The sequence below is a fragment of the Lottia gigantea genome, assembly GCF_000327385.1.
Source record: "Lottia gigantea unplaced genomic scaffold LOTGIsca_88, whole genome shotgun sequence".
NCBI lineage: Eukaryota > Metazoa > Mollusca > Gastropoda > Lottiidae > Lottia > Lottia gigantea.
In genome coordinates, this window is record NW_008710892.1 from 709,577 (window position 1) to 722,389 (window position 12,813).

Here is a 12,813-nt window from a genome sequence, read left to right on the forward strand (position 1 = left end):
CGTTTAAAGGGGGGATATGCAATTTGGGCCCAAAGGTTTCCCCCCCCCCCCCCCCCCCCCCCACACACATACACACATACTTCCACCCCTCATCAAAACGTCTCTGTTGACGTCAAATTCATGGTTAATTCTATTAGATTAGATAAAAGCCTAGCCTTCACTGATGAAACGTTACAAACTGATAGTCTTTTTAGTTAGTTGATATTAGATCAAAATTCGTGTCAAAGCGGATTATGTATGCTAATCCGGCGACAATCTAGTGGCCAACAAACTGCTAAAATTTCAGACATGTGCGTACTATGAGATAAGTGGCTATGGAATGCTCCCCGTCTCTAAAACGTCATACCAACTGACCTAAGTCATTGTTATAGATATATATTCATTATGACGTCATAATAATAATACTTATAAATTCCCTAGAGGAAAGCTAAAAGGTAAGTTGCGTTAGGTTCTACCATTTTATTATCGACTATCAGATAATCATTTTACAAAAATCGCCTACACCTACACCTAGCAGATTGTTCAGTTGACAATGTACAGGACCCTGAAAAATCTATATTTGATGTAAAACCCAATAGGCATAGTGAGTACAAAACTAAATTGATTTCTATACTAGACCTAGTCAAATTTCAAAGTCTACTTTCTGTGTAATACTAGATCGGTACGCCACAGAATATTTGATCTATCGGACCAAGAAATGATAGGCAAATAAGGTAACTAGGTCAATCGTACCACGGAAACTAGGTCAGTAGGTCACGGAGTACTACACCAACATGCCATACAAAACTAGGTCAGTAGGTCATGGACAGCTACACCAACATGTCATAGAAAACTACGCCAGTAGGTCACGGAGTACAACACCAATAAGTCAAAGAAAACGAGTAAGGTCTCCGTCACACGTCAGTAGAAACAATTGAAGAAAACTACGCCAGTAGGTCACGGAGTACAACACCAATATGCCATAGAAACTGGGTCAGTAGGTCATGGAGAACAACACCAACAAGCCGTAAAAAATGGAGGTCATGGAGTACTACATTTGCCATACAAAACTAGGTCAGTAGGTCATGGACAGCTACACCAACATGTCATAGAAAACTACGCCAGTAGGTCACGGAGTACAACACCAATAAGTCATAGAAAACTAGGTCAGTAGGTCATGGGGAGCTACATAACAAGCCGTAGAAAACTAAGTCAGTAGGTCATGGAGTACAACACCAACAAGCCGTAGAAAAGTAGGTCAGTAGGTCATGAAATAATACCCGCCATCAGCCTATGGTAAACTAGGTCAGGAGGCCATGAAATACTTCCCGCCATCAATCCATCGTAAAATAGGCCAGTAAGCCATGAAATACCACTCATCAGTCCATGGTAAACTAGGTCAGTAAGTCATGGAATACTACACTGACAGTCACCAAAAACTAGATCAGTAGGTTATGAAACACTGGGACAGTACTAGGTCAATCAGGCCACGGATTAGCTCAGTCGGTCATGTAATGTTACACCAATAGTATGTAGACAACTAGGACAATAGGTCATGGATTACTACACCACCAGTTCATAGAAAACTAGGTCAGTAGGTCATGCAATACTACGCGGACATTTCATAGAAAATTAGGTCAATAGGTCGAAGAATACTACACCGGTCCGTAGAAAACTAGGTCAGTATAATAGGGAACGCTTACTGGGTCAGTAGGTCATGGATTACTATATTATAGAAAACTAGGTCAATAGATCATGGAATACTACAGAAATAGAATGCTATAGAAATATAGGCCAGTACGTCGTACGTACTACACCGACGGCCTGCAAAACACTAGGTCAGTAGGACATGGAACAATTACTAGGTCAGTAGGTCGTAGAATACTACACTAACGGTCAATCGAAAAATAGGTCAGTAGGTCATACTACTGAATACTGCACCGACATTCCATTGAAAACTGTGTCATGATTACTAAAACAGTCCATTTAAAACTAGGTCGGTAGGTCATGGAATACCACACGGACATTTCATAGTAAACTAGATCAGTAGGTCATGGAATACTACACTAACAGTTCATAGGAAAATAGGAGGTCGTAGCAGGTCAAGGGCCCTTTTACAGTTATGAAACAGTATCAAGAATAATAATCTATTAATAATGCTAGTTTTTGAAATGTTGATTTATTTTATCAAATGAAATAATGATATAATATAAATGAAATATAATTTAGGTATATCTACACGATGAAAACAGCCGTTTCTAAAGTTTCTCATGAATGTGTCACTGGATTGAGAGACTAACACTTTTCTGATCAGCAAAACAGGCCATTAAAAATTGCTGATTTTTTCAAATCTATATTAAATCAAATATTTATGATTATATTTCCTTTTTGCTCTACAATAATGATACCGAAACATTCAACTGGCAAATAAAATCAGATCAAAAGGAATCCTTAGGTATTTCGCGGCTGTGTTTGATAACCTTTCAATTCCACCATGTTGGTAGATTTCAATTTATGACTAATTCACATCCTCTACAAGTGATGAAAGATGAAACAATTTGATGGAAAAGGAATTTCATGATTGAGCTTTGCTTCTAATGTTGATCTTTCAATTTATGATGGAAGTTATGTTCTTTCTTGTCCGAAAATAATGACTTGAATGAAAATAAAATTCTCAAAATGTTAATCTTTTCATTCACAATTAATTTATGTCCTTTTCTTGTCCTAAAACAATGACAGATGATTCTTATGAAGAAAATGAAAAACTCAAAACCAATCAGATTGTTAAAGCGTCATTCTGTATTTCGTGACTGAGCTGTGTCTGTAGATCACTCAATTTCTTTTTTAACGTGGATAACGCAGAGTATAAAATATTTTCTGGTTTTAACGAGCCACATGATTCAACATTGTAGAAAAATTTGTTGGCTTTTTGACCAGGAACAAATGGTGCTTCATCTGAAATATAACAAAAATATTGGGTTACAAGTCTCTTGTTTCATTATTCGTGTCCAATTCTGATAATGCATGCACACAGTGATCTGTGTATCATAAAATGTCTATGTGGTTTTATTCATTTAATATTAATTCATAATTATCCAGATTAGCGCTTTTATTATTCAGCACACTAAAACTGTTGTCTTCACCAAAATCTGTCATTTTGGGAAAGAAAAGCATAATCAATAAACTTACATGTGTCTTCTTCGTTCAATAATTCAGAGTGTTCACTTTTAGGCCTGAAACAAAGGATTTAAAATTACTGATACAACTTTCAAAACTCTACAAAACTTCATTTCCTGTAGGTGAAGAAAGTTTGTCATAATCAATCGTAATCCTAGTTTTCTACGGATCGTTGGTGTAGTATTCTATGACCTACTGACCTTGATCTTCGAAAGTTTCGTCTTGATCTTAGATAATCTGACTACTGATAACAGTAAGAATTTACCATGTTAAAAGCATGCTCAACAATGGGGTTTGAAAGAAAAGTAGCTGTTTCAAAATAATACAATGCTATTAGGGTCAATGTTTCCATATTGTTCACTACATGATTTGCTCAATTCAACAGTTGATTTCATATGATTAGATTGTCATTTCAACTACAACATCTTACCATTCCTCTGGTTTAGGATAAGTTGTGTGTCGTAAAGCGTTGTCAGGATCATATTCAAACGCTACCCCTGAGGTAGGATTCCACTTCGCATGTTCTTTAGCAAAACCCTTTCTAGCAAACGCTCTGATTTTCAATTCTTGACCTTTTCTTAATTTAGCTACCAATATATCTGAAAAACAAATAAATTCTTATCAAAACCTTGTTTTATAATGTAATGGTAGATGATGTTAATAAAACCAGCATGTATTACAGTTCTGCAAACACTGTTGAAAATGGATTCAGACGGGTGATGGGCATTGCCAACAGTCCTAGTGGTACTCTGTACAATTTTGAACAACAATGCAGCACTTTAACATTTTAGACACAATAATCTGATTAACTATACTCACCATCAGTTTCTTCAAATTCACTGGCATCTTCACGATGTTTGGACGTCACCTAAAATATAGTAGAATAATAATTGGAATTAGGGCTTGGTATGATGGTCAGACGGACAGGGGTGAGGAAATTATATACCCCAACATTGAATGAAAAATATATCAATGTAAGGGAGAAATTCATCTTAATTTTCGATCGTCTCATTGGTTAAAATGTATGCCATACAGTGATGTTCATGTTGCCAAATCATGCCTGGTCTTTATTTACTTTTTTTTTTATTAATTTCAGTTTTATGTTACATGCTCCATTAACTGGTTCTTGTCATTGTTTGATAACCTGTACCTATTCTCGTCTCCATAGCAACAACAACACTAGGTACGTTTAATTATAACCAGAATCATCACCTTTATCTTTATTTTAGACTTATTATGTAAATTCTCTTTAAATGGGGTTCTGCATCACAGTCAGTCAGCATTTCTTTCCATACATGACGCCATTAGCTTGGTTGGGCTAAACAAATGGTGGTTGTGGGTTATAATCTCGGTAGGCATGTGAAAGTCTGACTTATCATTTTAATGTTTACTTAATCATGTAAAATTGTTTCTTTTTCAGAAAAATGAAAAGATCATTCAACCCTATAACACAGACAATAGTTAACCTACAGAGTGTTACTAACCCAGGGGCTCTACAGACCCAGTGTCAGAGAGCTATACTACAGTCTATAAATATCAGACGCATTAATGATGTTAGTAAATATTTATACCATTTTATTAAATACTTAATTAGATAAAGTATGGATGCCCACCCACTGCATTAAGATTTCAAAGCAATTTTGGTTGATCAAAGCTTAAATATCTTTTGGCATCAGCTGTTCAGGAAGACTCAGAGCGAGCCATGACCCCCTAGGGACACCTTGGAATCCTTTATTTTGAGACAATGGTACGTGTCAGATGAACTATATTAGGACATGATTTTGTGATTGTTGGATCACATGTGGGATTTGTGACATCATTGAATTTTGTTGTCATTTTTATACAGTTAGAGTTATGCCTAAGTGACTATTAATAACTTTCTTAAACTAAGCTTTTATATTCATTTTGATTTGTTTGTCATTAGAAGCTTAGTACACATTAACAATCAATGAATTATCATAGGTCAAAGTTCAAACTGATGTAAACAACTTATAATAATGAGGCGTAAGAAATTGATAACTTTCCCAATGAGATAATATTATCACAACTGATAATTATCATAAATAATTAGTTATTTAATAATGTTTCAAATAATAATTGTAAAAAAGTGGGGTGTCTGATTCAACACATTAGGATCAAATGATCCTTTCTACCAGCTGATCCTTGACAAAACCTCTTGTGATGGATATTTCCAGATGTCATACTAATTTTCATCTGGATCTAATTAGTTGTCATTATCCTGAGACATCTAAAAATCCACCCGGAATGTAGCTTGCTTTACTGTCACCTACTGTTAGCCATATGACCAAAAGTTCCACATAACAAGGAAAAAATTGGGGAACAGGTTTTCAAGGTTTCTAACAAAATTTGTTAAACCACCAATAAACAATTTCTGATCAAAAGATTGCAAGATTTCTAAGATAGACACTTGGGATTGGGGAATTGATTAGGACCATTAATTTTTATCACATGTGTACTGTACTGTACATAGAAATAGATAATAACAATGAGATAATTAGAGGATGTCATATCGTTCTACTTTAAGTTTTCGCAATCTCACACTTTATCATTGATATCAACAAACAGGTTTTACATGACACGCTTTGATTGATTAAACATAACATCATTGGGATTGGCTTTTAGTAGAAAACTCGTAAGATGACAATAGAGACAAAAAATAAATAAAAAGCTCTATATTTGTAATCAAAATTTAAATGGACTAATTAGAGACATTACATTTTTATTTGAAATAATTTCAGGCCGTCAACAAACTGCCTCTTCCCAGTAAACTACGGCAGAAAGTCAGTGAAATCAGACTAAAAGATTTTGTAATAGATCCTGATAAACTGATAGGAGAAAACTATCTTAATCAAAGTTACCCTGCCACCTGCTGTCTATTAAATGATTCTGAAGTTATACTTAAAGTTCAAGAAAAAGGTAAAAAGTCAAAAACGGTGTCATATTTTCTGCACCTTACTGGGTTCATAAAAACAGGCAATGTTGGGCAATAGTTTGTAATTATTGAAATATTGCTTAGAACGAGGCATTTACCTTCCACTTTTCAGATTTCAAACTGTTGCAGGATCTATCTATAAACCAAATATTGTCATATGGATTAAATCATCTTAATGGAGATGGTATAAGAATGAGATTTATATATTATTTTCCCTATTTTTAGAAATGATATAAGAGTTTTATTATAATATTATGAATTATTTTCTAGGCTCCGCTATTGATATCAGCCATCCAAGTTACATCGCAATGTTTGAGGAGGGAGATGTACAATTTCTAATCTTCGCAAAAACAGAAACGTTAAAAGATGTCATTTTACGCTGTAAGAACGATAACACCTCATTTCAAGAAAATTTCATTTGGAAAATTTTATATTCAGTGACAAATCATATCCTCGAGAAACATCCGAGCCCCATGGGTCACTTAACTACCTCCACCATACATTTTAGTGATAGCCAACAAATATACATAGAAATAGATAACTGCGAAGATGCCCTGGAAGTCACGAACGTTGATATGGGGGCAGCTGATGCTGTGTACGATGCCCCAGAGGTCATAAACCGTGACAACCCCACAGATCAGGCGTTCAGCTGGTCAATAGGCTGCATCATTTACGAAATGTTAGCATTAGAAGCGGCATTTTACGATCGTGAAGGTTTTAACCCGTTTGCCGTCATTATGCAAATTATGGAAGGAGAGATGCCTCCACCACCTCCAGTACATAATTATCAAAATATTACCGATCTAATGTGGCAGTGCTTAAAAATTGAACCAAATGAACGTCCTACGATTCAGTCAATTTTTAACGAATCAAAAGATTATAATTAAAATTAAGTTGTTCCACAATGTATCATTATTATTGTTATTTTGAGATTATTTTTGTTAAGTTTATGCTAAAGAAGTTTATAAAATTTGTTTTATTAAATTGAAGCTGTAATATGTATTTTGAAAACAAATATTTAATATTATTATATAAAATATATTTTGTTTTGTTTGGTTCAAGCTAATGAATTTACACCTGGTTTTGTGTTTTTATATGTTTTTTTTTAAAAATATATTTTTAAGACCAAATATTAGAAAATTTAACATTATCTTCTAAAATAAATTTTGTTTTGTTTTGTTAATGCTAGTGAATTTACACCTGGTTTTATTTGTCCATTTGTGTTTTTTGATATGTTTTTTTAATATATATTTAATACCAAATATTAGAAAATTTTAGCAATATTTCACAAATTATTTTGAAAATGATCAATAAATATACGTTATTACTGTTTTTAAGATTTTATTACTTTAATAGAAAAGTTTTTTTTATTTATTTGTAAAAATGTTCAAATATACTTGTTAATTTTTTTATATGATTTAAGAAGCATTATATGTAAAAATAAAAGTGTTAATAAGAAATATTAAAAGTTGAAAATTATTTTTCTTTCTTTTCTAAGACAGTAATTAGCTTGTTGAGACAAAAGTCAATCTCTACTCACTGGAATGACTTTAGGATTACTGGAAATTAAATCAGCACTGGTAACATGGCGTGTTTGGTCATCCATACATTTTACATCTAAAGTAAACTCAACTGAACAATCCGGACAAAATTCTTCGCATGTGCAATCCTGAAATATAAACATTGCTAACTCTGTATTCTTAATATGATCCTTATTCACCATTTGTTGGTTGTTAAGAAGTTTCCAAAGCTCTGACCCACTCTGCTACTGAACCCCTCAAAAGGAGGAAGCAAGCATTCTATTTCAATTAACTGATTTCAGTATTTGGTAAAGTTATACTAAGCTTAGAATTATAGCACTATGTATTCTTAATATAATTGAAATAATCAGTGTTAAATCTAATTCTGTATTATTTTTCAAGAAAAAATTTTGACACGCAAATCAGAAGCTAGTAAAGTGATAACTTCATATAACATATCATGAATCAGGAACAAATCTATTCTAAGCTTGGAAAGGGAATACACCTTACTATTATCTTACTCTCTGACCGAAGCTTCAGGAATTTCAATTCAAAGCAATATCTCCAGAATGACCTCCTTTGGAAAAACAAAACAAAACACTGCAAGAAAATAATGCCTAGCACTAACATGTAAAATAAAACCAACCCGAGCATTTTGAAGTTTGTCAACGACCTCATCACTAGTAAGAGGGATCAATCCCAATCTGTGAGCGATAAATTCATCAAATAACACTGTAGAATTAGCTTCAATCTGTACCCAGTCTATAGCTGAAAATAAACATGTAACACAAATCGTTAAGTCAAAGATATGTGATCACGTAAGTCCTGTTCATCCATAAACACAAGCAGTCCAATTCCTTTTTTAGCCGTTCAAGTAATATGCCCTAAAATATCAATTAAATTAAGAAATATACCTATTGTAGACACCTCTGCATGACAAACTCTTCTTAATGCATTGGCAACACTGAAATTTACAAAATATTCAAATTCAATTTTTTATCACATGTCATGTAGTACTAGCAGCCAACTAAATTATGACTGAGACTTTATATCTTATATGGGATAGCATGTTTTGAAATAGTGCATTAATGGGGTTATTTCATACAGAAACAAAAGTCTCCGACCAAGACCGCTTGTGTGCCTGCACCTTATACCTTTGAGTCTTAAGAAAATAATCATGTAATGAAGAGTCACGCCTTGGCAACCTGAGCTATTTGTACTATAGGACTATTAGTTATTTATTTCAATTGTTGATTATCATTGAGTAGGAGAGACCTAGTCGAAAAATTCTTTATCTAGCTGCAATTTGACCAGAAGTGGATTTTTACGTCTAACAAACAAATGAACAATTTGAAAATAGAACATCAGTCATCAAGCAGGATGATAAATCATAAGCTCTTTGCATAAAATCTGAAAGGTTATGACCTCAAATCTGTGTCTTCGACAACAAATTTTATATTCTCGTTAGTTAATTGTGTTATGGCCACTGTCGGCTGGTTAGCGTACGGCATGCTTTTGGTTTATTTCGGTGTTTTTCAAAAATGTTTTCTTTTTCCGTACTTTCACGCCGCCATGCAGGATGTAGATGCTGCCACCTGTCGTGAAGTATAATGTACTCTTCTGAAAGGGAGGTTAAATGGTTTTTACTATTCTAATTTTCTTAATTTTGATACGTTTATAATTTTTTCAAAGTGTCATACTTTGGTAAAATCTTGTTAAAACAATCGCGAAATTTTGAAGAAAAATAATCCTAAAGAGAAAGTGAGAATCATAAAGAATTTGAAAAAACGTGTTATCTTTTGACCCCTGTTGTATTTAATGGTACAGATCCATCCTACTTCCGGTCTAGAAAGCTGCTGTTGTCGACAGAAATATGTCGTCCTTCACAGACGCAAATTTTGTGAAGAAGTTGAACGAAATTAACAACACTCAGCAGAGTATTCAGACTCTGTCATTATGGCTGATCCACCATAGGAAACATTCCAAGACGATCGTCGATGTTTGGAGACGGGAACTCGGAAAGGGTAAGGTAGAAAAAGGGGCGAGAGTGGACCATATTGCCAAACTGAACAAACTGGTATGACTATTTCGCATAGCCATAGGCCTACTACTATTATAGTTCTAACATTTTTTCTTGTCTGGCAAAGTACATTAGGACTTTTAAATGTCATGCTGTTTATAGTTGTTATTGTGATACTGCAATCACCACTGCCTGTGGTGTAATCCAAACTGTCTGCATTGCCTAACAGCATGGAACCGTTCTGACTGTAGCATCTGAATTGGCATAGCTGTAACTTTTTTTGATTATGGTAAATCAGTACTCATGAGGACTAAACTGACACAAAATTGCAGTGAAGATTGACTTTGCAATCATCTAAAAGAATCATAAGACTAGAGTAAGCTGCATGGTAATAATAAGCCTATATACTAGTAGTGCAGTGACTTTTACGGCATCTGCTTTGCAATCGATGAGCTCAAATTATGCACAACCAGATGTGCAGACATTTAAACTATTTAAAGTAAATTGTCTGCAATCATTTGACACAGTCATTTATTTGTCATGTTTGTTGACGAATGCATCTATGACATGGAAACAATACCCTGGGTCAAGAAGAAAATTGCTGGAAAAAAAATATATTCTTTTTCTTTATCCACCCTGAAATTTTCTGAGGGAAACTTTTGGTTTTTTTTTTTCTATCTCTCTCTAAACAGTAATTCTCTGTTTTTCAGCCAAACCAGCCAAGAAATTGGTGTTTGTATATTTAGCCAATGATGTTATTCAGAACAGTAAGAAGAAAGGTCCAGAGTTTACACGGGATTTTATGACAGTTCTTCTCCCAGCAATTATGGTTGTAGGAAAGTAAGTATCAGGTGTTGATTGACCGTGGTTCTGGCAATTCCAATAAACAACACAGCTGTCAAGTAAATCATCAAGTAAAAACTTATGCTTCAGTTGAATCAATGAAAATCAATATTTATGTTTTCAAAAATATATTTCAGAGAGCCAGATGAAAAGTTGAAAGCTTCGGTTGGTAGAGTGTTGACAATTTGGGGGGAGAGGGGAGTGTATGATAAAGATTTTATAGCCAATTTACACAAACAACTAGGCAACCCGACTACAGCCACCACCAAACAATCCAAGCCATCAGCTGTTAAACCAGCGGCTGTTAAACCAGAGGGTGTTAAACCAGCGTCTAGTCCCACCAAAAATAACAATAACAACTCAGCTAGCTCTAGTACCAGTAGAAAAACTTCTAGCAAAACAGGTCAGTGGTTGTTACTAAAGTTAACACATCTCAAAGTGTAGTGGGTGAAGGAAAAAGCCCACAGTCCAAGATTCCATTTTAGGATACAACATACTAATGCAAATGAATAATACCTACATATGACTTTGAGCACTCTGTTTAATAGACCATTTATTAGGGCCAGCTTTTTCAAAGGATTTGAAAATACTTCGATCTTTTACACATTCTTAAGATGACTTACTGCACTAAAGTTGTTAACCTTTTAATCCTCGGTGACCTTCACCTTACTTTAAACTTCTTTTTGAAAGTATTTTCTATATATTTATATCTCTCAATATTAAAGACACAAAGTCCGAGCAACCTCCGACAAAAAAGAAGAAACAGATAGTATCTTTGAAAGAAGAAGTTGATGCCATCGTGGAAGGGAAAGATCCAGTCAAACCTGATGTAGGTATTTTTCAAGTTATGGCTTATCCTTCAACTCTCATCTGCATTGCATACATCACCTATAAAGCTAGCAACGGTCTGATTCAAACACAAATTTTCTTTTGTAGATGCTGATTTAGTCTTGCTCATGAAGGTTGTTTCATAAGACTAACGGAATAGAATATAAGATGCAGAACTTTGCTTTAAAAAATATTTTGACTATTCAAATTGAGCAGTGGTAAATGACAATGTATTATCTGTAAATATTTCAGCCTGAAGAATTAATGAAGAGATTGGCTGATCTAGAAACAGCTGCCTCAAGTGATGCTGCCGTCAGAGAAAAAATAGCAGCTTTACCACCTGAAGTCTCTGATATCTCACACCTTGAAAAAATTACAGGTAAGTTCTGACAGATTTTATTTAATTCTTCAAAAAGTAATTTACATGTTTAGATTAATTTACATGTTTAGATTAATTTACATGTTTAGATTAATTTAGATTAATTTACATGTTTAGATTAATTTACTTGTTTAGGTTAATTTACATGTTTAGATTAATTTACATGTTTAGATGTTAAAAATATTAGATTTGCTTTATGTCATGGTGATGTTTTAAATGAGTATAACATAAAATGTCTATAACTTGGGCTTTTGCTTATAGCATTTGAGTGTAGGTCATTTAGGAAAATAGCACTGTAATTAGGTCAAAACATAATTCTAGAGCAGGACTGTGATGGTTTTTTTTGGATCAAGGTATTGTGGAATGGATGTAAGAATAACATAGCTAACAATCTAACTGTATTGGTTTATTCTCTGCCATCCATAGTATTACCAACATGAAAAAATCACCAATCCTTCTATGTAAAAATGTCTATTTTTTCAGACCGGCACCAAGCTAACAATTTATCAGAGACAGTAAATGAAGCGTGTAAATTATTAGCTGATTATAATGTGAGATTAGATTCTGAATTACAGGAACGGCGAGAGGTGGCTGTCATGCTCCGCCATTTTATATCAACTCAGAAAGAACAGCTTGCTCAAGTCGAGTCCAAATTAATGGTAAGCGAATTTGAATATTGTCACTGCATGCTGCAATCAGCATGTAAACTGTTAATTCAGAAATAAAGATAGATCAAAACTCAGATTTGTTTTGTGAGCTGAATGAAATAATTTTGCATTTAGGATTGACATAATTGAAATCAAAGTTAGGTATTAAAAATAACTTGGTAACTAAATTTCAAGTCGTGCATCAAAGATTCTACAAATTTGAATTTTTTTGATCGTCTGAAAGCGCGCTATGAATTCCCAAAAACTATTGCCAATGTTAAATATAGATTTGTGCCTTGACAATATCACCTTGTTTGAATTATTTTTAGGAGCACAGATTAAAATTGTCCAAGTTTATCGGAATACGACATGAGTTGAAATCTCATGTCCAGAATTTACCTGATATTAATATGTTACCAGAAGGGTTAGCTCCCCTTCCTTCAGCCGGCGATCTCTTTTCATTATGA

The 12,813-nt window shown here is 34.0% G+C and overlaps 2 protein-coding genes across 2 annotated transcripts; one reads left to right on the top strand and one right to left on the bottom strand.

The window, feature by feature from the left end:
• Window positions 1-2,136: 2,136 nt before the first annotated feature.
• On the bottom strand, window positions 2,137-9,229 carry LOTGIDRAFT_197656 (hypothetical protein). Its single transcript, XM_009068003.1, has 8 exons — window positions 9,055-9,229; window positions 8,544-8,593; window positions 8,276-8,397; window positions 7,650-7,778; window positions 3,976-4,024; window positions 3,587-3,755; window positions 3,169-3,212; window positions 2,137-2,934 (listed from the first exon to the last, which is right to left on the bottom strand). The coding sequence occupies exons 1-8, from the start codon at window positions 9,138-9,140 to the stop codon at window positions 2,756-2,758; spliced, it is 828 nt and encodes a 275-aa protein (XP_009066251.1). The 5' UTR covers window positions 9,141-9,229; the 3' UTR covers window positions 2,137-2,755.
• Window positions 9,230-9,502: 273 nt separating this feature from the next.
• On the top strand, window positions 9,503-12,813 carry LOTGIDRAFT_134103 (hypothetical protein; the record flags this gene model as incomplete). Its single annotated transcript, XM_009068004.1, has 7 exons — window positions 9,503-9,653; window positions 10,360-10,489; window positions 10,630-10,795; window positions 11,253-11,336; window positions 11,573-11,699; window positions 12,183-12,358; window positions 12,676-12,813. 7 exons carry the CDS (start codon window positions 9,503-9,505, stop codon window positions 12,811-12,813), a joined length of 972 nt encoding a protein of 323 aa, XP_009066252.1.